Source organism: Cherax quadricarinatus, unplaced genomic scaffold, assembly GCF_038502225.1.
Source record: "Cherax quadricarinatus isolate ZL_2023a unplaced genomic scaffold, ASM3850222v1 Contig1050, whole genome shotgun sequence".
NCBI classification, from domain to species: domain Eukaryota; kingdom Metazoa; phylum Arthropoda; class Malacostraca; order Decapoda; family Parastacidae; genus Cherax; species Cherax quadricarinatus.
The window spans coordinates 16,529-42,022 of NW_027196076.1; the positions used below are offsets into that span (position 1 = coordinate 16,529).

Genomic DNA, 25,494 nt, shown 5'->3' on the forward strand with positions numbered 1-25,494 from the left:
ACTACTAGCGAACCGTGGGAAAGAGTTGCGCTAGATTTGTTAACTAATTTCCAATGTTCCCTCCAAGGTAACAAACATCTGTGTGTTATGGTAGACCATTTCACCAGATATTGTGAGTTAGTTCCTATTGCAGATAAGACTGCCGAGACAGTAGCTAAAGCGTTTAAAGAACGCATTATCTGCAGGCATACCACTCCTAAGTCCCTAGTAACAGATAATGGAGGTGAATTCTGTAATGAAATTCTTGAAAATTTGTGCACCTTGTACAAGATCTCTAAATCCACCATTGTTCCTCATCATCCTGCCAGCAATGGGTTAGCGGAACGAACCAATAAGAAAGTACTTGATGTCTTGAGAGCCACTATCAATCCCAACAGTGAAACTTGGGATGAAGTTATACCTGATGTGCAGTGTGCTATAAATTCTGCTTACAATGTTTCTATAGGTGACACTCCACATTATGCATTGTATGGTGTAGATAAACGTTTGCCTTATGAGTTGTTATATTCTAATCCGAAACCAAATTACAACCCTGATGATTTCATAGCAACTCGTACCAGCTTAGCTCAAAGTGTTTTTAGAAGAATCCGTGAAACACTTCATAAATCAACAGCAGAATTTACAAGAGTCGCAAACACTCGAGCAAAGCCATCCAAAATCAAAGTAGGTTCGAGAGTTATGCTGATTAACTTTAACAAAACGTCTGCAATGCCAAAGCTTGATCAAAAGTTTGTTGGTCCTTATCGAGTAGTTGAACATATCACTGGTAATAAGTATAAGGTTAGAGAGATTAGTACTGGTCAGTATAAAGAATCGCATTTAGATCATATGAAGTTAGTATGTGATGATAATGATGTTCCAACCCAGACTAATGTGACAGACTCTGACAATCCTCCTGATCCTGTACTCTCTTCCTCTGATACTCAGTCAGACGATCAACCTGAATGTCGTTATTCCCTACGTACACGACAGGTATTGAGAAATCCTCAAGTATCATTTGTAACATCCAATTCAGATTTGCCTCAAATACAGCATGAGTTAGCCAATGCTACAGAGTTTGATCCTCCCAGAGATGACACCCATTCTGCATATGTCAATCTCACCCTAGCAGAGTTGGGGTTAAATGTAAATAACCTGTATAGATGAATAATTACAGTATCAACTTATCAGTATTCAAGAATTTTTTTTTTGTGTTCATGTTCTCTCCGCATTCTGAGAGTTAACAGTCTAGATTTGAGTGCACCGAATCTGCCTTTCTGTTAAACACTCTTTCTTTGTATATATTCCTTCCTCAGAATCCGTAGATCACATGAATACAGATCGATCGATCAAATTTTTTTTTTATCACTTGTAATCTCAACGTTGAGTTCGATGTTCATTTGTTGAGTTTTAAGTTGTGCTATATTATACCTTGTATTGCATTACAGTTTCAGTTACGTAAGCTTCCATTCCAATGTTCTACTTATGTATGTTATAATGTTTAATTGTTGTGTACTTTAACATTGTATAGAATCAGCCCAAGCCGTATACCTGCCATCTCTAGTTTGTATTAGTTGTATGTCGGGACGACATACGTTAGCGTCGCCGAGCTCTCAGTAGTAGTAACCAGTTACCAGTAACCACTGTGCCAGTTGACTCACGACCAACCGTCTCTGCCTGAGTCACTGTCTGAACTCATATTGCGCTGACCTGGCAGTATTCAAAGACCCTCTCACATATGGGTACTGTGGGCGGCCAGTCAGTCAGTTGTACGAGAGAGAGCAGAGAGACTAGGTAACGGCTGTAAGGGCGCTACCCACATTATCTGTAATTATATGTACTACCAGCCTACGTGAGTATTACTTTACCTAATCCACGTGTCGAACTCCCACATGATACCCAGCTCACTGTGTTTATTTACATACATATTTTCTTATTTTCATTGCCATTTGTTAAATCTGCCAAGCAATCATGGCACCCAGTAAGCATACAAGTGTTCCCGCAAGTGACAAGAAAAGGTTAGTGTTCAACTCTAGGAATTATGATGAAAATCGAGATAGTATTAGATAAGCTTAGGAGTGGCTCACGAGTAGCAGTAATGAAGCGTCACTTTGTACACAAAAAGAGTGAGGCAAATATGAGTTTGTGTGATGACTGATTGACTTACTGACTGATTTACTGTCTTAATTACTGATTACTGATTTACTGACTGACCATATTACTGACTGACTTGACTGATTTATGCACACTCCAGTACAACCATCGACTTCAGTACCAGAGCCTCTACCATCCACTTCTGCCGACAACCAACAACTCTCCACCTCAGCCCAGTAGGGCCACACCATCCATATCCACTCTCTTCACAATCGTCCACAAACACCATTACCCACAATTTAAGGTGAGAAGTACTATTATTTCTATTGCATTTGTAGTCTTAAGCAGTAATATATCACAACTATGCACTACAATTACATATTCACTTTCATTTTGTAAGATCTGGAGGTCTAGAAAAAAGTTGTTTGGCTTTTTGGGGGCTCCCAGGAATGTAACCCTATTTTTCCCATAAGTTCTTCAGTTTGTCTAACACGGTTTTGACTCGCATGGCACTTTCAGAAACGTAACTACCGTGTTAAACGACAGTCTACCGTATTTTTAAATGTTTATACAGTAATGTACTGTATATTGTAATAAACAGAATAGAGGAAATCAGCTCTAATATACATTATTTAGGTATGCAGAATGGTCAGAGCCCGTCATAAGTCCAAGTCATCAGTAAATGAGTATGTCGCTAAGTGAGGAGAGGCTGTATATAGAGAGCCCCTAGTTAGGCAGAGCATTTTGGGCAAATTAGGTTAATTTTGTCCCCAGGATGTGACCCTCATCAGTCGTCTGACACCCAGGTACCTATTCATTGCTAAGTGAACAAGGACAATAGGTGTGAGGAAACATGCCCACTGCTTCACCTGTGTTGGGATCGATCCCAGCCACTCAGTATGTGAGCTGAGGACGCTGTCAACCAAGCTACAAGGACCCATCTAAGGTTTTCTTTTATAACCTCAAAATGCCTTGTGGAAATTTGTTTAACCTACTGGAGATAAATATATATATTGCCCTATTATAAAAATAAAGCAGACAAAATAAATGCAATAGTAATTATGAAAGGATTACCAAGAAAAAATGAATAATATATGAATTAATCAAACAATTTACTTCCACTAATCCATCTTTACCTTACATGTATGGACTAATAAAAACACACAAACCAGGGAATCCAGTCAGACCAATTATTATATATATATATGATTTACCATTGCCAGATGCAAAATTTGTATTTAATGATGGCAATGGGAAATCCTCTTTCACCTGTTCTTATATGCCCAAAAATGTAGATATACACCATTTTCTTTTATATATATTAATGAATTCAAATTTAAAATTTACAGAAAATACTATGTCCACTATTATTCCTCGCATCAAGATAGTCAAACTGTCTGTTTTCTCATCAATGTTTTTGAGAGCTTTACGAATTTGTAGTCCTGAGTTCATAGATGAGGAAATATATTTATGAAATAGGTAATGATTTAAAATACCCAAGAAATGTAATTAATAAATCTTTTAAAGTTGCTAGAAACACTTTTTATAATCCAAAAAGGGGCAACCAGCCTTATTCAACTAAAAATATGTTGGTTCTCCCTTATATATATATATATATATATATATATACACATACATACATACATACTAAAAGAGGAGGCAGTTAGGGTAAGATATAAACAGCTATTGGAGGATAGATGGGCTAATGAGAGCATAGGCAATGGGGTCGAAGAGGTATGGGGTAGGTTTAAAAATGTAGTGTTAGAGTGTTCAGCAGAAGTTTGTGGTTACAGGAAAGTGGGTGCGGGAGGGAAGAGGAGCGATTGGTGGAATGATGATGCAAAGAGAGTAGTAAGGGAGAAAAAGTTAGCATATGAGAAGTTTTTACAAAGTAGAAGTAATGCAAGGAGGGAAGAGTATATGGAGAAAAAGAGAGAGGTTAAGAGAGTGGTGAAGCAGTGTAAAAAGAGAGCAAATGAGAGAGTGGGTGAGATGTTATCAACAAATTTTGTTGAAAATAAGAAAAAGTTTTGGAGTGAGATTAACAAGTTAAGGAAGCCTAGAGAACAAATGGATTTGTCAGTTAAAAATAGGCGAGGAGAGTTATTAAATGGAGAGTTAGAGGTATTGGGAAGATGGAGGGAATATTTTGAGGAATTGTTAAATGTTGATGAAGATAGGGAAGCTGTGATTTCGTGTATAGGGCAAGGAGGAATAACATCTTGTAGGAGTGAGGAAGAGCCAGTTGTGAGTGTGGGGGAAGTTCGTGAGGCAGTAGGTAAAATGAAAGGGGGTAAGGCAGCCGGGATTGATGGGATAAAGATAGAAATGTTAAAAGCAGGTGGGGATATAGTTTTGGAGTGGTTGGTGCAATTATTTAATAAATGTATGGAAGAGGGCTAGGTACCTAGGGATTGGCAGAGAGCATGCATAGTTCCTTTGTATAAAGGCAAAGGGGACAAAAGAGAGTGCAAAAATAATAGGGGGATAAGTCTGTTGAGTATACCTGGTAAAGTGTATGGTAGTGTTATTATTGAAAGAATTAAGAGTAAGATGGAGAATAGGATAGCAGATGAACAGGGAGGCTTTAGGAAAGGTAGGGGGTGTGTGGACCAGGTGTTTACAGTGAAACATATAAGTGAACAGTATTTAGATAAGGCTAAAGAGGTCTTTGTGGGATTTATGGATTTGGAAAAGGCGTATGACAGGGTGGATAGGGGGACAATGTGGCAGATGTTGCAGGTGTATGGTGTAGGAGGTAGGTTACTGAAAGCAGTGAAGAGTTTTTACGAAGATAGTGAGGCTCAAGTTAGAGTATGTAGGAAAGAGGGAAATTATTTCCCAGTAAAAGTAGGCCTTAGACAAGGATGTGTGATGTCACCGTGGTTGTTTAATATATTTATAGATGGGGTTGTAAGAGAAGTAAATGTGAGGGTCTTGGCAAGAGGCGTGGAGTTAAAAGATTAAGAATCACACAAAGTGAGAGTTGTCACAGTTGCTCTTTGCTGATGACACTGTGCTCTTGGGAGATTCTGAAGAGATGTTGCAGAGATTGGTGGATGAATTTGGTAGGGTGTGCAAAAGAAGAAAATTAAAAGTGAATACAGGAAAGAGTAAGGTAATGAGGATAACAAAAAGATTAGGTGATGAAAGATTGGATATCAGATTGGAGGGAGAGAGTATGGAGGAGGTGAATGTATTCAGATATTTGGGAGTGGACGTGTCAGCGGATGGGTCTATGAAAGATGAGGTGAATCATAGAATTGATGAGGGGAAAAGGGTGAGTGGCGCACTTAGGAGTCTGTGGAGACAAAGAACTTTGTCCTTGGAGGCAAAGAGGGGAATGTACGAGAGTATAGTTTTACCAACGCTCTTATATGGGTGTGAAGCATGGGTGATGAATGTTGCAGCAAGGAGAAGGCTGGAGGCAGTGGAGATGTCATGTCTGAGGGCAATGTGTGGTGTGAATATAATGCAGAGAATTCGTAGTTTGGAAGTTAGGAGGAGGTGCGGGATTACCAAAACTGTTGTCCAGAGGGCTGAGGAAGGGTTGTTGAGGTGGTTCGGACATGTAGAGAGAATGGAGCGAAACAGAGTGACTTCAAGAGTGTATCAGTCTGTAGTGGAAGGAAGGCGGGGTAGGGGTCGGCCTAGGAAAGGTTGGAGGGAGGGGGTAAAGGAGGTTTTGTGTGCGAGGGGCTTGGACTTCCAGCAGGCATGCCTGAGCGTGTTTGATAGGAGTGAATGGAGACAAATGGTTTTTAATACTTGACGTGCTGTTGGAGTGTAAGCAAAGTAACATTTATGAAGGGGTTCAGGGAAACCGGCAGGCCGGACTTGAGTCCTGGAGATGGGCAGTACAGTGCCTGCACTCTGAAGGAGGGGTGTTAATGTTGCAGTTTAAAAACTGTAGTGTAAAGCACCCTTCTGGCAAGACTGATGGAGTGAATGATGGTGAAAGTTTTTCTTTTTCGGGCCACCCTGCCTTGGTGGGAATCAGCCAATGTGATGATAAAAAAAAAAATAACATACATACATACATACACACACTCTCTCTCACACTCTGAAGAGGTGGGGGGCCAGCAGTGATTTGACCCCTGCAACCACAATTAGGTGAATATACACACACTGCTGTTAACAGACAAAATCTTGATGGAATGGGCTTAGTCCATTGCACTGAACATTTGTCTGGCCATATATTTTGTTTGTTATATCCAAAATCTGTTATATTAAGGTTTTATAGTGCTGTACTTAATGATGTACTGGTTTGTAAAAATTACCTTACACCACTTGGTATTCAGGACTAGGCCATTTGGTCATTACGTTTATGGAAAAGCACTGAACCCATAAGAGTTTTATAGTGCTAGGAGAATGGGAGAAGTGGGGTGTAATTAGGTTGTATTTGAGGAAGGGGAGGGTAGCTCCACTTCTTTACATCAAGAACCATCAAAGCAACACCCTTCAGATGTAGCCATTATTTCTTATGTCTTTTGCAACACCCTTCAGATGTAGCCATTATTTCTTATGTCTTTTTATTGGTTTAGGTTTTGCCCACATATTGTTGCATTTGTATCTTTTGTTGGTAATTTCACTTTGAGATGTTTACCCAGTACTGTATATCCTTACTTATTAGCCACTGCGTACTGATATACTGTACTTAGCATCACTCGCGTGTCTTTTTAGTCAGTGTGTCTCCTCAACTAACCACTGCATTTTAAAGTTCAAATAACATATAGAATATTTAATAACTTTTTTTTTTTACTTTCACATTATTATTGTAATTTAATAAATTCTGTCTACTCAACCAACTACTGCATGTTGGAATAAGTAATGTTGTCTTCAGTGAATTACTTATGTTTGATTTACACCTAAATATTGTCATAGTCTAACTGAAGAGCCACAATCACTGCAACTGAAGAATAGAAAGCACAGTATCGTGACTGGAACAATATACAAATAACTCACACATGGGAGACTGAAACTTATAGACATTTCAGTCCAACTTGGACTAGTTAATGGTCCAAAACATTATCATAAGTTTGTCTCCTATGTGCACGTATCTGTGAATCACTACAGCTAATCACATGGCTCACTTCTGTAATGTACTTACCAAATTCTTGTGTGGGAGGTTATGACCACACTACACTATAATTGATAACTTCCTACATAATGGTCTTCAAGATGGAATTCGAGAAATTCCTGCAATTGTGTATGATCAGTTAGGCTGGAACCAGAAATATTATATTTATAGAAGGGTGGAGGTGCTAAACCCATAGAGGTCATGGAGTGCTTGAGGGAATTTAAGGCAATATGGCCTGATCCCAGGAAGGGAAGGTCTAGTTCCTTGGATCATAACCACCTTGTTGGCATCAAGCAACCTCCAATGAGGGGTGGAAAAACCAATAGCCTGTATGATCAGGATGTCACCAAGAAAATTTGGCTTCAGGGTAGGTTGTTTAAATTTAAATACAGTACCCCCAAGACTAGTCAGATCAGTCACATGTAATGAGGTCATTTTATGAATGAATTAGACACACAGACAACACTTGGGTGTCTTTATTGTTACAGTGTTTTGTAAACAAGTATCTTTATCAATCACATGCAAAGAATAAACTGAAGACACTTTTCTTTAACACACCGGCCATCTCCCACCAAGGCAGGGTGACCTGAAAAAGAAGAAACTCGGAAAGCTTTTCTTTTTTTTTAATGGCCCAGCCATATTCCACTTAGGCAGGGTGACCTTAAAAAAAAAGTTTTTCTTTTTAAATTTAGTAATTTATATAGAAGGGGTTACTAACCCCTTGCTACTGGCATTTTAATTGCCTCTTATGACATGTATGGATTATAGAGGAAGGATTCTTCTTCTTGTTCCCCATGGAGAAACTGTAGACATCAATAGGTAATTTGATGTGAAGTGTCCTTCAGCCTTGATATAGTAGCTGAGGAGCTGAAAACTCCTATCAAGGCTGATGGACTGATCACTTCAAACTACCTCTCCATGCCTTCCACTGTTTATTCTCTGCATTGGATTGATGAAGCCACTGGTTTACAAAATTTTTCCACAGTAAAGGTACCCAAGTGTTATACATGTGTTAATTCATCTACTTGATGGCTTTGTATATCATTAGTAAAACAGAAAATTTCATGTTCATAATTTACACAGCAGTAAAGTAAAAGAATGAATTATTAACTATGTTCCCCTAAAATGGTATATAATTTATCCTTGCCTAATTATGATACTCTTTTAGGATAAATAAATTAAAAATAAAATATTACCTTGTTTAATCATACATTATACAAAACAAACATACAAAACATATTATCTTTTACTCATTATGAACTACACTGAAACATGGGTCAGCAACACAACAGGGTAATTTAGGAGCACTTGCTTGGCAATGGTCTACAATGGCTCTTTTTAGAATTTTTGGCTTATTTCAATAATCTTTATTATTATGATTAGCTTAAGTGCTAAACCTGAAAAGGTCATACAGAGTAATGTAAGTAATGTATAAAACATTTGGATTTACCAAGCCCATTGTAAGTATTCCCTTGCCAAGACCATTGCCACTGTGACTTCCATATCCTTATCCTGGTGTTGATGGTTCTTAGTATTATTCCTGCTGCTTTTTTTTGCCTGTCACACTGAACATAAATAATGATGAAGCAAAGTTACACTTTATAACAAATCAACCTGTAAGTTAATATTTTTAATTAGTAAGCAATTATTTTAGTTAAAATTATTACATGTTTTTTTTTGTTTGTTTTTATATTCACAATTTTTTTTTTTTTAATAATTTACATCTTACACAAACACTATAGGCATACAATATTGACAAACAATAATTTAACCAAGGGTAAGAGAACGCAAGTGTACATAGATGTCGGTCAAATGTTAATGACTTAGTAGACGGAGAAACCAATATAAGGAGTTAGGTCATCAAAATTTGCAACTTTGCCCCACACTAACACAAATTACAGAATTATTGAACATTTACATGGAACAATTGTTAAGATCACTGTCAATGACTGATCACAAATTAGTCAGTCAGTAAATAAATTACTGCATGTAGGGATGATCTTTCAACCCCATGCTTCTCAGGTATAGTAAGGAAGCTAGAGTGACTGAAAATGCTTTCACTGCATCCCTACACACAAAAATAATTACAAATCATCACTCAATACATATACTACTTAACATTATCATACAAAAAGCAAATTGTGACCACTTGTTGGTTGTGAACTTGATTATGAATAATATTTGTACCAGCAAGTCACTCGTGGGTATCAAACAGTGCAGAGGAGACAGGCACACACAAATCTTGGGATTACACTTTTAAGATCACACGTGTTAATTGGCAAGCTGTAGTTGACTTAGCTGTAAATTGAGTAATTTTCAGAAGTAGGCACACAAAAACATCTATAATCTTGGTCCACAGACCTTATCTGAGACAATTTATATGTTAACAAAAGGCTTGGCAAACCTACGACAAAGTATCACATTCAACACAGAAGTACTTTCAATGGGCATTAATCATCATTATACTTGTGGATTGAGCTGTCAGTACCAAGATGTTTATAGAAGGCAAGGTTAGTTTTGGGTACATATTCTAAAACTGGATTGAAACTCGTGATAAGTAGTATAGGTAGTACCAGAGTTGCAAGAGTAAACAAGTTGAATATTAGAATCTGCACATGATCTTAAATTCTGGTAAGAGGATAGTTTCTATTTAATTTTATGAAGCAGGGAAAAAATACTGTTGATGTAGAGAAAGTTTTGATTGATGTCCCCACACAAAAATGATGAGTAACACCCAAGATTTTACCCCAAAATATCCACTGCAAATAATTAAAATGGCACCTTACTCTGCAGGCAAGGACAGACCATGGGACTTTGGAAGCCACGCAGTGCTGCACAACACACGAATACACTCATGTCAATGAGGGTAATCATAAGTGCTTGATGCACACAAGTGTCTCTTGTTCTGTCCTGGCCACCAAGCTACAAACCACATGGCTATAATACTGTCTAGTACACATCCCTCCAACACTTCCAATACAGTGTACTTAAGATAACTTTACCAAAGTTTCTACTATACAATTACTGTACTTCATTCCATCACTACACTATAATTAAAAGAAAAAGAAAAAAATGTTACTCATTTCCTAACTGAGCCCAGGAGGGGTCCTGCTGCACTTCCTCCAAAGACTTACACACTGGATGGAGACATTGAGCAAAGCAACAACACACAGGAAGAATGCCAGTTTGCCTGGTGAGCGGGCTATGTCCTTCCTGCTGTCCGGTTTACCCACAGGAGAGGTTTGGCTCGGAGGGTTCAGTTTCAGGGTAGGCAGACACAACACATCCATATAGCATGTCATGAATATTATATTTTATCTTCATTCATTATTTCAAAATCTTGTACAGTATCTCTATAAGTCATTTCATGGACATGGCAAACATTAATATCAATGACATTCTCAAGATCTAAGCTAAGACAAAAGGCTGGCACACTCACTCCTTCAAATGTGAGTTTACTTCGTCTACAGGCAAGTGTTGCGTCTTAGCCCTAATCTGGTTTAGAGAAAACTAACAGTAATGGCCACCAGCACCATCCCACTGTGTATCAGTTGTTCCTTTTGTATAAAAATAGAAATGCACAACATCTCTGAAACAACTAACATAAAATCTTCCCTGGAGTGCAGGATACTATTGACATATAAAAGCACTCAAAAGTTTCATGTCTTGTTACAAGTGACAAAACTTCAGTAACAGATAGTAGTACACATTCTCTTAGCCCAATACCCATTTAAGTACTACAATTCTCTGGCACAAAAAAATGTTTTAAATATAAATATCTACTGATATATATATGGACCCAATGCAAATAAATTGCATGTAAAATCACACTGTATAAAATTTTTCATAAATTTAATGAAAATAGCTTATTAGAATTTTATTTGAATGCAAATTTTGTATACGTATATATGTACTGTCCTTGACTAGATAATTATTTTTTTCACCAATTCTAGTATCAGAATAGATTTTTAAAAAATAGCCTGAATGAGTTAAACTGATATCCAGTTTAATGTTTCTCTTCTCGCGCATTATTATTATTATTATAATAAAAAAGAAGCGCTAAGCCACAAGGGCTATACATACAGCCCTCTTCTCGCGCAGAAACTCGGGTAATCACATTTCCAGTAATACTGACTAGATACGCTTTTAAATTCTGATCAGCGTATTACCCTCATTCCTTTGATATTTTGTGTTTGTTATTTGCATTAGTTTGTTATGAAATTCAGTGTTTATAATGAAGTACTGCATTTAGAAAGAATACATAATGTACAGTATATACCAGTCTTCTACAATTTTGATTACAATACCTTCATCCAAAAATATACATGAAAAACTTACGTATGACACAGCAATATGACATGTAGCACTTTTATTAATTTGTTAAGGTTGTGAGATAGTTACTAAGTTTCATATTTAAGTCGTTTGAATGCTGGGAGAATACCATCTTCACTCCTTTGATGGGTTGTGCTGTCACCATTATATACCACATAGCTGTTGGAGTCAGTGCTCTTGTTGCCTCCCAAGCCCTAAAAAATAAAATAAGCAATATATATGTTAATTTTAAGATAAACTACAAATTTTACAATCAAAATATAGTATACATTATTCTTAAAATATGATGTGAGTGTTGAATTCTAATTCATATTAGACTTACCAAGATTTGTTGTGATGAACTGATATAAGGACTGTTTGAAAATATCAGGACAACAAATTTATAATAATAAGACTGTATGTATTTGTTTTACATGATGGTAGGATTACTGGTGTTTTTTTTTTTGTCTCATAAACATGCAAGATTTTAGGTACATCTTGCTACTTCTACTTCCATTTAGGTCACACTACACATGCATGTACTAGTTCTTGTTTATTTCCACTTATCTCCATGGGGGAGTGGAACAGAATTCTTCCTCTGTAAGCCATGCGTGTCGTAAGAGGCGACTAAAATGCCAGAAGCAAGGGGCTAGTAATCCCTTCTCCTGAATATATTACTAAATGTAAAAGGAGAAACTTTAGTTTTTCCTTTTGGGCCACCCTGCCTTGGTGGGATACAGCCGGTGCATTGAAAGAAAGAAAAACAGTAACAATTATGGTGCTCAATTTCACAGTAACAGTAATATATAATAATAGTAATAATAATTCTCCGTGGGAAAGTGGAATGGAATTCTTCCTTTGTAAGCCATGTGTGTTGTAAGAGGTGACCAAAATGCCAGGAGCAAGGGACTAGCAACCCCTTCTCCTATATATGTTACTGAAGTTAAAAAGAGAAACTTGCATTTTTCTTTTTTGGGCCACCCTGCCTCGGTGGCATACAGCCAGTTTGTTGAAGGAATAATAATATGTAATAATAATAATAAATGGCCTACTTCAATGCTTCCTGACTCATATTCATGATGCATTCATATGGAGCCAATTTTAGAAGCACCACAAAAGTAAGAGTTGACAAGAAATGAAGCAAGGCTATTTGATTCATGCTAGGCAAACACTTTCCCAATTCAAACTTTTTTTTTTTTTTTTTTTTTTACTTGCTTGTCCAACCTAATCTATGCAACCTGATGCACCTCACTCTTCCTACTGGTCACCTGCATGGTCCACTATATAATGCTGTTTTAGCTTACTCTATCAGGATTGATGAAAATACTTGTGAAACATTTATTTTAGTACAGTAGGGCTCCGCTTTACGGCATTTTGCTTTACTGTGTCCCGCTAATACGGACATTTCAAATTATGACCAAAACTTGCTATACGGCTCACCCCACCTCATTTTCTAATATGGTCACCGCGCCCCACCCGGTTTGTTTACATTCTCCGTGAACTCCATAAGCACCACGTCTCTCCATTATGTCTGGAAACTCCAAAATATCAAGTGTTTTTAAAAGTTATTTCAGATTTTATATATACTCTGATAATTATACTTATGTATACCTGTACCTAAATAAACTTATACACTGTGCTGGCATGCAGGTACACATTAAAATCGGTAAGAATGTTTTGTGTATCGAGACACCACATTAGTAATAATAATAATAATAATAATAATAATCACCGAGTCTCATTAAATGTCGTATACTATGTTAATGTATACACATTTTCATTAATCCATTATGATATTTTTTCAAAATTATTTAACAAACACGATATATAACATATAAAGATGATAAATACACCCCACAGAAGAATAAACAAACATAAATATGAGATGTTGTCGCCAGACGACTTGTACAACTGACGCCATATTAGTAATAATAATAATAATACTCAATAATCGCTGAGTCGCATTAACCCTTTCAGGGTCGCCAGGCCCTCTCCGAGACTTGTTCTCAGGGTCGCCCAAATTTCAAAAAAAAAAAAAAAAATATGAAAAGACAGAGAATCTTTTCCTGATCGTAATGATACCAAAAGTATGAAATTTGATGGAAAACTTGCGGAATTATGCTCTCACAAAGTTAGTGGTCTCGACAATGTTTACGCATCGGCGATTTTTGCCCACTTTGAGCCCTATTTTCAGCCAATTCCAATGTACTAGTCAACAAAAATCATAACTATTTCGCTAGAACTCCATTTTTTCTATCGAATGAGTACAAGAAACCACCCATTTAACAATTTCAACTATCCAATACAGTGGTCAGAATTTAGCAATTTTGACAATTTCACACAAATTTCAAAAGATGCCAATTTCCAAATAGGGTCCAGAATAAACAAGAAAAACATTCCTGGCACTAAAATGACATTTCCTCTGTTCACTAGTCACATCCCCACACCCCTCTTACATTCTTTTGCTTTGCACTTTGAATTTTTATTCTCACAAAAAACAGAAGATTTACTGTTATGGAGAGTACTGCATTAATGTAGAAATGGTATAAGTAATATTGGAACACTTGTGAATGAATATTAGACTCGCAAGTTGACGTGTATTGGACGCTTAGCATGATTTGTTTACTTTTAAACTTTGGTAAAAATCGAACATTTCTGCTACTTTGAGCTCAATTTCAAGGTACTTTTCATTGTAAAACCAGTCAAAATCATCTCAATTTCTGTAATATGTCTTCCATTCCATAAAATGAGACCAGGAAAACTAGAATACAACAATAAATACCATACGAAAATACAGTGCAAAGTCGCTGTTTTAATCCAAAAAAATGGTCAGTTTTTTTTTTTTCTCATTATGCACTGTGTGCTGCAGGATTTTTTTTATACTGTGCACACTGACCACATAGACCCATTCTTTCATGTGTAGGCCTACCAGCTTTCTGTCACTAGATTTGAGGCCGCTAGAATTTAGGCGTACTAGCACGTCCAAAACCCTGATGCGTAAGCCGTACTAGTACGTCCGAAACCCCGAAAGGGTTAAATGCCGTATATTAATATAGGTAGTAGGTTGGCAGACAGCAACTACCCAGGGAAGTACTACCGTCCTCCCAGATGACTGTGAAACAGAAACCTGTAACTGTTTTGCATGATGGTAGGATTGCTGGTTTCTTTTTGTCTCATAAACACGCTAGATAACAGGGATATCTTGATACTCCTACTTACACTTTGGTCACACTTCACAGACACGCACATGCATATATATATATATATATATATATATATATATATATATATATATATATATATATATATATATATATATATATATATATATATATATATATATATATACATACATCTAGGTTTTTCTCCTTTTTCTAAATAGCTCTTGTTCTTCTTTATTTCTTCTATTGTCCATGGGGAAGTGGAAAAGAATCTTTCCTCCGTAAGCCATGCGTGTCGTATGAGGCGACTAAAATGCCAGGAGCAATGGGCTAGTAACCCCTTCTCCTGTAGACATTTTACTAAAAATGAGAAGAAGAAAAACTTTATAAAATTGGGATGCTTGAATGTGCATAGATGTAGTGCGGATGACAAGAAACAGATGATTGCTGATGTTATGAATGAAAAGAAGTTGGATGTCCTGACCCTAAGCGAAACAAAGCTGAAGGGGGTAGGGGAGTTTCGGTGGGGGGAAATAAATGGGATTAAATCTGGAGTATCTGAGAGAGTTAGAGCAAAGGAAGGGGTAGCAGTAATGTTGAAGGATCAGTTATGGAAGGAGAAAAGAGAATATGAATGTGTAAATTCAAGAATTATGTGGATTAAAGTAAAGGTTGGATGCAAAAAGTGGGTCATAATAAGCGTGTATGCACCTGGAGAAGAGAGGAATGTAGAGGAGAGAGAGATTTTGGGAGATGTTAAGTGAATGTATAGGAGCCTTTGAACCAAATGAGAGAGTAATTGTGGTAGGGGACCTGAATGCTAAAGTAGGAGAAACTTTTAGAGAGGGTGTGGTAGGTAAGTTTGGGGTGCCAGGTGTAAATGATAATGGGAGCCCTCTGATTGAACTTTGTATAGAAAGGGGTTTAGTTATAGGTAATACATATTTTAAGAAAAAGAGGATAAATAAGTATACAAGATATGATGTAGGGCAAAATGACAGTAGTTTGTTGGATTATGTATTGGTAGATAAAAGACTGTTGAGTAGACTTCAGGATGTACATGTTTATAGAGGGGCCACAGATATATCAGATCACTTTCTAGTTGTAGCTACACTGAGAGTAAAAGGTAGATGGGACACAAGGAGAATAGAAGCATCAGGGAAGAGAGAGGTGAAGGTTTATAAACTAAAAGAGGAGGCAGTTAGGGTAAGATATAAACAGCTATTGGAGGATAGATGGGCTAATGAGAGCATAGGCAATGGGGTCGAAGAGGTATGGGGTAGGTTTAAAAATGTAGTGTTAGTGTTCAGCAGAAGTTTGTGGTTACAGGAAAGTGGGTGCGGGAGGGAAGAGGAGCGATTGGTGGAATGATGATGTAAAGAGAGTGGTAAGGGAGAAAAAGTTAGCATATGAGAAGTTTTTACAAAGTAGAAGTGATGCAAGGAAGGAAGAGTATATGGAGAAAAAGAGAGAGGTTAAGAGAGTGGTGAAGCAATGTAAAAAGAGAGCAAAAAGAGTGGGTGAGATGTTATCAACAAATTTTGTTGAAAATAAGAAAAAGTTTTGGAGTGAGATTAACAAGTTAAGGAAGCCTAGAGAACAAATGGATTTATCAGTTAAAAATAGGAGAGGAGAGTTATTAAATGGAGAGTTAGAGGTATTGGGAAGATGGAGGGAATATTTTGAGGAATTGTTAAATGTTGATGAAGATAGGGAAGCTGTGATTTCGTGTATAGGGCAAGGAGGAATAACATCTTGTAGGAGTGAGGAAGAGCCAGTTGTGAGTGTGGGGGAAGTTCGTGAGGCAGTAGGTAAAATGAAAGCGGGTAAGGCAGCCGGGATTGATGGGATAAAGATAGAAATGTTAAAAGTAGGTGGGGATATAGTTTTGGAGTGGTTGGTGCAATTATTTAATAAATGTATGGAAGAGGGTAAGGTACCTAGGGATTGGCAGAGAGCATGCATAGTTCCTTTTGTATAAAGGCAAAGGGGACAAAAGAGAGTGCAAAAATTATAGGGGGATAAGTCTGTTGAGTATACCTGGTAACGTGTATGGTAGAGTTATTATTGAAAGAATTAAGAGTAAGACGGAGAATAGGATAGCAGATGAACAAGGAGGCTTTAGGAAAGGTAGGGGGTGTGTGGACCAGGTGTTTACAGTGAAACATATAAGTGAACAGTATTTAGATAAGGCTAAAGAGGTCTTTGTGGCATTTATGGATTTGGAAAAGGCATATGACAGGGTGGATAGGGGGGCAATGTGGCAGATGTTGCAGGTGTATGGTGTAGGAGGTAGGTTACTGAAAGCAGTGAAGAGTTTTTACGAGGATAGTGAGGCTCAAGTTAGAGTATGTAGGAAAGAGGGAAATTATTTCCCAGTAAAAGTAGGCCTTAGACAAGGATGTGTGATGTCACCATGGTTGTTTAATATATTTATAGATGGGGTTGTAAGAGAAGTAAATGCGAGGGTCTTGGTAAGAGGCGTGGAGTTAAAAGATAAAGAATCACACATAAAGTGGGAGTTGTCACAGTTGCTCTTTGCTGATGACACTGTGCTCTTGGGAGATTCTGAAGTGAAGTTGCAGAGATTGGTGGATGAATTTGGTAGGGTGTGCAAAGGAAGAAAATTAAAAGTGAATACAGGAAAGAGTAAGGTTATGAGGATAACAAAAAGATTAGGTGATGAAAGATTGGATATCAGATTGGAGGGAGAGAGTATGGAGGAGGTGAATGTATTCAGATATTTGGGAGTGGATGTGTCAGTGGATGGGTCTATGAAAGATGAGGTGAATCATAGAATTGATGAGGGGAAAAGGGTGAGTGGTGCACTTAGGAGTCTGTGGAGACAAAGAACTTTGTCCTTGGAGGCAAAGAGGGGAATGTATGAGAGTATAGTTTTACCAACGCTCTTATATGGGTGTGAAGCATGGGTGATGAATGTTGCAGCGAGGAGAAGGCTGAAGGCAGTGGAGATGTCATGTCAGAGGGCAATGTGTGGTGTGAATATAATGCAGAGAATTCGTAGTTTGGAAGTTAGGAGGAGGTGCGGGATTACCAAAACTGTTGTCCAGAGGGCTGAGGAAGGGTTGTTGAGGTGGTTCGGACATGTAGAGAGAATGAAGAGAAACAGAGTGACTTCAAGAGTGTATCAGTCTGTAGTGGAAGGAAGGCGGGGTAGGGGTCGGCCTAGGAAAGGTTGGAGGGAGGGGGTAAAGGAGGTTTTGTGTGCGAGGGACTTGGACTTCCAGCAGGCATGCGTGAGCGTGTTTGATAGGAGTGAATGGAGACAAATGGTTTTTAATACTTGATGTGCTGTTGGAGTGTAAGCAAAGTAACATTTATGAAGGGGTTCAGGGAAACCGGCAGGCCGGACTTGAGTCCTGGAGATGGGAAGTACAGTGCCTGCACTCTGAAGGAGGGGTGTTACTGTTGCAGTTTAAAAACTGTAGTGTAAAGCACCCTTCTGGCAAGACAGTGATGGAGTGAATGATGGTGAAAGTTTTTCTTTTTCAGGCCACCCTGCCTTGGTGGGAATCGGCCAGTGTGATAATAAAAAGAAATAAAATTAATATACACATTTTCATTAATCCAGCTATGATACTTTTTTCAAAATTATATAATAAAACATGATACATAACATATAAAGATGATAAATACACCCTACAGTAGAATAAATAAACATAAATATGAGATGTGGTAGCCAGACAACTTGTACAAGTGATGACAAGAATAACGTTTTCTCTAGTCCAACATAAGAGAAAATGTGTTACTGGGGGTAACTGTAGAAAATTATTCCTTTCGTATGCCTTCACTCAGAGCATCATTTCTTCTAAAAATGGTGTTACATGAGAATGACAGTGTTCCTCTTTATTTATTTTACCATATCAATGTAGAAACAACTTGTACACAAAGCAGACGTGTTTGCCTACATAACTCCGCAAGTGTCCTCTCTCATGTACTCATTCTTATTCTCTCATTTATTCGTTTTATCTCATTTACTCGCCTCTGACCTTACATTAGGACTACAAATATTTTATGGTAAGTAATGAGTGACCTGTATATGCATTTTATCGCTCTGGGATGCTTAAATATCATAGACTATTATGTGTGGCTTGGTTTGCCTGGTATGGTAGCCTGGCTGGCTACCATACCACACTTGATTTCTTACAATAAATACTACTCATCTCACCCTAGATTAAGACTACAAATATTTTAAGGTAAGTAATGAGTGTACTATATGTGTATTTTATTTTATCCACTTTATGGCGATTTCTGCTTTACGGCGGTAGCCTGGAACCTAACCTGCCACATAAGTGGGGCCCTACTGTATATGTCCTGAACTGTACATAGTGTCTTTATCCACAGCTTGTTGGTATCACCATACCATTTACAACCATAAAAAAATAGCAACATCTGCCACATTGCCCCCCTATCCACCCTGTCATACGCCTTTTCCAAATCCATAAATGCCACAAAGACCTCTTTAGCCTTATCTAAATACTGTTCACTTATATGTTTCACTGTAAACACCTGGTCCACACATCCCCTACCTTTCCTAAAGCCTCCTTGTTCATCTGCTATCCTATTCTCCGTCTTACTCTTAATTCTTTCAATTATAACTCTACCATACACTTTACCAGGTACACTCAACAGACTTATCCCCCTATAATTTTTGCACTCTCTTTTATCCCCTTTGCCTTTATACAAAGGAACTATGCATGCTCTCTGCCAATCCCTAGGTACCTTACCCTCTTCCATACATTTATTAAATAATTGCACCAACCACTCCAAAACTATATCCCCACCTGCTTTTAACATTTCTATCTTTATCCCATCAATCCCGGCTGCCTTACCCCCTTTCATTTTACCTACTGCCTCACGAACTTCCCCCACACTCACAACTGGCTCTTCCTCACTCCTACAAGATGTTATTCCTCCTTGCCCTATACACGAAATCACAGCTTCCCTATCTTCATCAACATTTAACAATTCCTCAAAATATTCCTTCCATCTTCCCAATACCTCTAACTCTCCATTTAATAACTCTCCTCTCCTATTTTTAACTGACAAATCCATTTGTTCTCTAGGCTTTCTTAACTTGTTAATCTCACTCCAAAACTTTTTCTTATTTTCAACAAAATTTGTTGATAACATCTCACCCACTCTCTCATTTGCTCTCTTTTTACATTGCTTCACCACTCTCTTAACTTCTCTCTTTTTCTCCATATACTCTTCCCTCCTTGCATCACTTCTACTTTGTAAAAACTTCTCAAATGCTAACTTTTTCTCCCTTACTACTCTCTTTACATCATCATTCCACCAATCGCTCCTCTTCCCTCCTGCACCCACTTTCCTGTAACCACAAACTTCTGCTGAACACTCTAACACTACATTTTTAAACCTACCCCATACCTCTTCGACCCCATTGCCTATGCTCTCATTAGCCCATCTATCCTCCAATAGCTGTTTATATCTTACCCTAACTGCCTCCTCTTTTAGTTTATAAACCTTCACCTCTCTCTTCCCTGATGATATTGGCTTTAGCAACCCATTTATATAGGGTTCTAATGCTTTGGTAGCCTGGAACCTAACCTGCCACATAAGTGGGGCCCTACTGTATATGTCCTGAACTGTACATAGTGTCTTTATCCACAGCTTGTTGGTATCACCATACCATTTACAACCATAAAAAAATAGGATATTGGCTTTAGCAACCCATATAGTTCTAATGTGGGCTGGTAGACTACTTGCAATACACTTAAATTTTGATGCACCTGACTCTTATACCTAAGTTTTGTACCCTGGATGACTATTTAAGCTGTCTGTATCTTACATGTCATGTGTAGTACAGTGGAACCCCGGATTTCATCCGGTGCGGATATCGTACAATTCGGATTTCGACCACTTTTTTGGGCAAAATTTTACCCTGAGTTTCGTACATCCACTCGGAAATCGTCCGTACCAGATGTGTCCGCCTGCTGCGGTACGCGGCCACTCATGGAAGTCACTCTGTCTGACTTTTCTGGGTTATCCTAGGTTCTCTACACATATGCTGCTATGTACGATAATCTATGTAACTTTATTTGTGTACACCTGAATAAATTTATATGTTCGTGACTCAGTCTGCCTTTGTTACTCGTTCACTAAGAGTGTCTCTCTAGTCTTAACGCATAGTAATAATACTAATACTTAATAATATTCACACCTGGGCACATTAACCCTTTGACTGTCGCGGCCGTATATATACGTTTGCGAGGTACCGTGTTTGACGTATATATACTCATAAATTCTAGCGGCTTCAAATCAGGCAGGAGAAAGCTAGTAGGCCCACATGTGAGAGAATGGGTCTGTGTGGTCAGTGTGCACCACATAAAAAAAATCCTGGAGCACGCAGTGCATAATGAGAAAAAAAAAACTCCGACCGTTTTTTTTTAATTAAAATGCCGACTTTGTGGTCTATTTTCGTATAGTATTTGTGGTTGTATTCTCGTTTTCTTGGTCTCATTTGATAGAATGGAAACTATATTATAGAAATGGAGGTGATTTTGATTAATTTTACTATAAAAAGAACCTGGAAATGGAGCACAAAGTACAGGAAATGTTTGATTTTTGCCGATGTTCAAAAGTAAACAAATGATGTCATTGTCCAATAAATATCCAAATAGCCATTCTAATACGCAGTCATGAATGGGTTGATGTAATTTTTACAATTATTACAGTATTGCAGTAGTCTGCATAACAGTAAATCTTCTATTTTTTGTTTGAATAAAATTTCAAAATAAAAAGCAAGAGTAATATCACAGGGACCTGGAGACATGACTGATGAACAAAGAAAATGTTATTTTAGAGCCAGGAATGTCTGCATTGTTCATTCTGGACCTTATTTTGAAATTGTCGTATTTTTTAATTTTCGTGAAATTGGCCAAATTGCAAATTTCTGACCATGTTATTGGGTAGTTGAAATCGGTAAATGGGCAGTTTCTTGTACTCAATCGATAGAAAAAATAAGAGTTCTGAAGAAATAGTTATGAGTTTGGTTGACTGGAATAACGGAATTAGCCGAAAATAGGGCTCAAAGTGGGCGAAATTGCCGATTTTTAAATATCGCCGAAGTCGCTAACTTCGCGAGAGCGTAATTCCGTCAGTTTTCCATCAAATTTCGTTTTTTTGGTGTCTTTACAATCGGGAAAAGATTCTCTATCATTTCATAAGAAAAAATAATTTTTTTTTTTTTTTTTTAAATTTTGCGACACCAGGAGACACCTCAGGATTTGGGGTTGCGACAGCCAAAGGGTTAAATGTCTCATTTTACGTTAATATAGACATTTTCATTAATCCATCTTTGATATTTTCTTCAAAATTATATAAACATGTTGCATAGCATATAAATGTGCAATGTTTATATGCTATGGAGGGGTGGTAGCCGGGCAAAGGGAAAACATTACATTTTCTCTGGTCCAGCACCAGAGAAAACGTGTATGAATCTGCATTGGCCCAGTCACCCCCCTTAATACATAACACTTTTATTTACAATTCTTGGCATGAATTATTCATTACTTCTCCCGTTGTTTATGATGGCATCTAAAGGTAGTTGTAAAAAACGATTAAACTCGGTGAACATGGTATGTCGATGGTAATAATATGGCTCTGGGCCGCATTAAATATTGTGTAGCTATGAAGGTAGGTGTAGGAATGTAGCCCAGGCGGACTACATACCTACATACGCTACCTACTACTCACCTTTCGCCTTGTACTGTGTATGTATTTTACTTTTTATTGTGTTTTTTAATGCCTAGTTCTATTACTAACTTAATATAAGTTAGTGTAAACTTGACAGCTCTGTCTGTTGTGGAATCTATTGTGGCTTTGGGGAAGTTCATGGGGTTCGATGTGAGTGGCCAACAAAAGTCTTCAATAAAGGTATGTAACAGTGATTTAAATGTTCATTTATCCATTAAAATATAGATAGTAGGTTGGTAGACAGCAACCACCCAGGGGGGTACTACCGTCCTGCCAAGTGAGTGTGAAACGAAAGCCTGTAATTGTTTTACATGATGGTATGATTGCTGGTGTCTTTTGTCTGTCTCATAAATATGCAAGATTTCAGGTACGTCTTGCTACTTCTACTTAGGTCACACTACACATACATGTACAAGCATATATATATACACACACCTCTCTAGGTTTTCTGCTATTTTCTTTCCAGTTCTGTTCTTGTTTATTTCCTCTTATCTCCATGGGAAAGTGGAACAGAATTCTTCCTCTGTAAGCCATGCGTGTTGTAAGAGGCGACTAAAATGCTGGGAGCAAGGGGCTAGTAACCCCTTCTCCTGTATAAATTACTAAATTTAAAAAGAGAAACTTTTGTTTTTCTTTTTGAGCCACCCTGCCTTGGTGGGATACAGCCGGTTTGTTGAAAAAGAAAAAAAAATTATCCATTAAAATTAGTCATCAATATTTTTCATTTTCTGTATGTAAAACTATAGTTATTCTCTATAAAATGTATTTTTTTGTTAATATTTGTGGGTGTCTGGAATGGATTAATTGGATTTACATTATTTCTTATAGGAAATATTACTTTGGCTTTCATCCATTTCAGATTTTGACCAACCTTCTGGAACGGATTAAGAACGAAAGCCAGAGTTCCACTGTACAATGGAACCTCGGCTTACAAATTTAATCTGTTCCATGACCTTGTTCGCATGCTGAGTCAATTTTCCTCATTAAAATTTATTGAAATGCTATTAATCCATTCCAGCCTCTCAGGAGGCATGACAAAATAATGCTAATATCAACTCTGCGGTTTAGTTATCTATCACAATTCATCTAATATGACATAAACAATATTAATAACATAGAAACATGATATATATTCTAGAATGAATAAAATAGGCCATAATATGGCAAGTGATGGCGACCCTGGCAGCGGCAGAAAGCATCCGCCATTTACTCTCCCACTCTAGTATCTTTCCGGTCCATAACCCCACACCTAGCTTGCGTTTACCTATGATTAGTGGTGAGGTTGTCACATATGTAACCACAGGTGTGGTCAAGACATGATCACAGTGGTGGTGGTGGCCAGCTGCCTCACTCTATGCTGCTGCCTTCTTCATTTCTCTAGCTTTTTTCATAGTTTCTAATCACTTCCTGAGCTTCTTGCTGATTGTACGCAAATACTGTCTCTTTGGGTGAGGCATTGTGTAAGAAATTTGTACAATTTGGAAAAAAATTAAGAGAAATGTCTAAAAATGACAGCATATTATTATTATTATTACTATTACATATATTGTATTATTCTTATTATTAGTAGTAGTACGTATGTATTATTATAATTATTATTAATACATATGTATTATTATTAATTTAGGGAACTGCAGCACAGATCCAATTCCCTAGATCAAGAGCCCATCACCACATATATACAGCACTAATAATAATAATAATAATAACAATAATAAAAATAATAATAATACAATATAATAACAGTAAGGAGAAACTTCAAAAGGCTGCCCGTAGTTGGTGCCACCATCAGCAAAACATTGGTAACCATTACTAGTACACTTTTCACCTGTCCAGACTAGTAGTCTATAAGTATGTACATGTATTAGGTTAAGTCTGCCCGAAATGCCTCGGCATGATAGTGGCTTTCTTTGCTCCAAACCATACTACGGGCGTGTCATTACGATTTTGTGAGTCATGTTTCTTTGCTCCAATTATATTATGATAGGTAAACACACATTGTAACCTTTGCAAAGAAATAAATATTTTATTTATTTATTTAAGGAACCTCCCTTGAGGGGAAAGTTCACATCTTGAAATTTCCTTCGTATCCAGAAGCAAAAAAAATCAACCAAACGATGGTTTGCATCTTGAAAAATTCGCATGGTGGGGGCGTTCGTAAGCCGAGGTTCCACTGTACTTGATAATTCATCATCCAGTCAGTTCTCTGAACCATTTATCTACAGTACTTGATAAAGCCCACCCATGGGTGAAACCAGAAGCAGACTGGGTCTTAAAACTGGCCTGGTAATCTGTTACCCATCAGGTCAGCTCGACCACAGCCAGTGTGATACTTATTAACAGACTGCTAAGGGCCAGGGGTGTGTTTCACCACTCAGCTAAGGCACATTCCAAGAAAATACTTTCATCATCATTCAACATTTTCACCTCACTCACACAATCACTGTAAAAAAAATTTTTTTTTATACTAAAGTCCAGGGTTTATTCCCTGGACCTCAGCAGTGAGAGTCGCTCCTCTCATCGCTGGGCAACGGCGACAATTATCTTTAAAAAAAAAAAAAAAGTGTTTTGAAAGACATGAATAACCACATTCATATGTTATCGGTTTTCTATCAATTATGAGGGTTGACTGTAATAGGTTACCCATTGGTCTATTTACAGCCAGATAGTCTGTTTCTTTAACACTATAATAAGAGTTAAAAATTGCTAACCTGAGATATGACAGCAATAGGGGTCAGCCCTAAAGAGGATGCTACCCGATGCTCTACCAAGTAGAACATGTATTCATCATAGAGTAGTCTAATAAGATGGAATGATCCAAAAGAAGCTGCACTGCGTAGTGTGAGATCCCGAATCACCATCGAACTGGAAGAAGGAAAAAAAAGTCAATTATTATCAATATGACTTTAATACTGTGTCAAAATTTAAATGCATGTGAGCGAGATTTTTTAGAAAAAGGGATTAAAGTCATAAGGTAAATAATCACTATTATTTTAATTGTAACATATGTTGTGACACTCCATGGGAAAACAGAAAAGAATTCTTCCACCGTAAGCCATTTGTGTCGTAAGAGGCGACTAAAATGCCAGGAGCAAAGGGCTAGTAACTCCTGAATAAATTACTAAATGT

General features: G+C 37.5%; 1 protein-coding gene across 1 annotated transcript in view; it reads right to left on the reverse strand.

Annotated features, from left to right (window-relative positions):
- Positions 1 to 11,138: 11,138 nt before the first annotated feature.
- Positions 11,139 to 25,494, reverse strand: part of LOC128698163 (transcription factor RFX3) — a 43,449-nt gene continuing 29,093 nt past the window's right edge. The window contains exons 8-9 of the mRNA XM_070080820.1: positions 25,077 to 25,230; positions 11,139 to 11,679 (exon numbers count right to left, since the gene is read on the reverse strand). Coding sequence (XP_069936921.1) covers positions 11,554 to 11,679; positions 25,077 to 25,230 — 280 coding nt within the window. The 3' untranslated portion in view covers positions 11,139 to 11,553. The remainder of the gene's footprint in view (positions 11,680 to 25,076; positions 25,231 to 25,494) is intronic.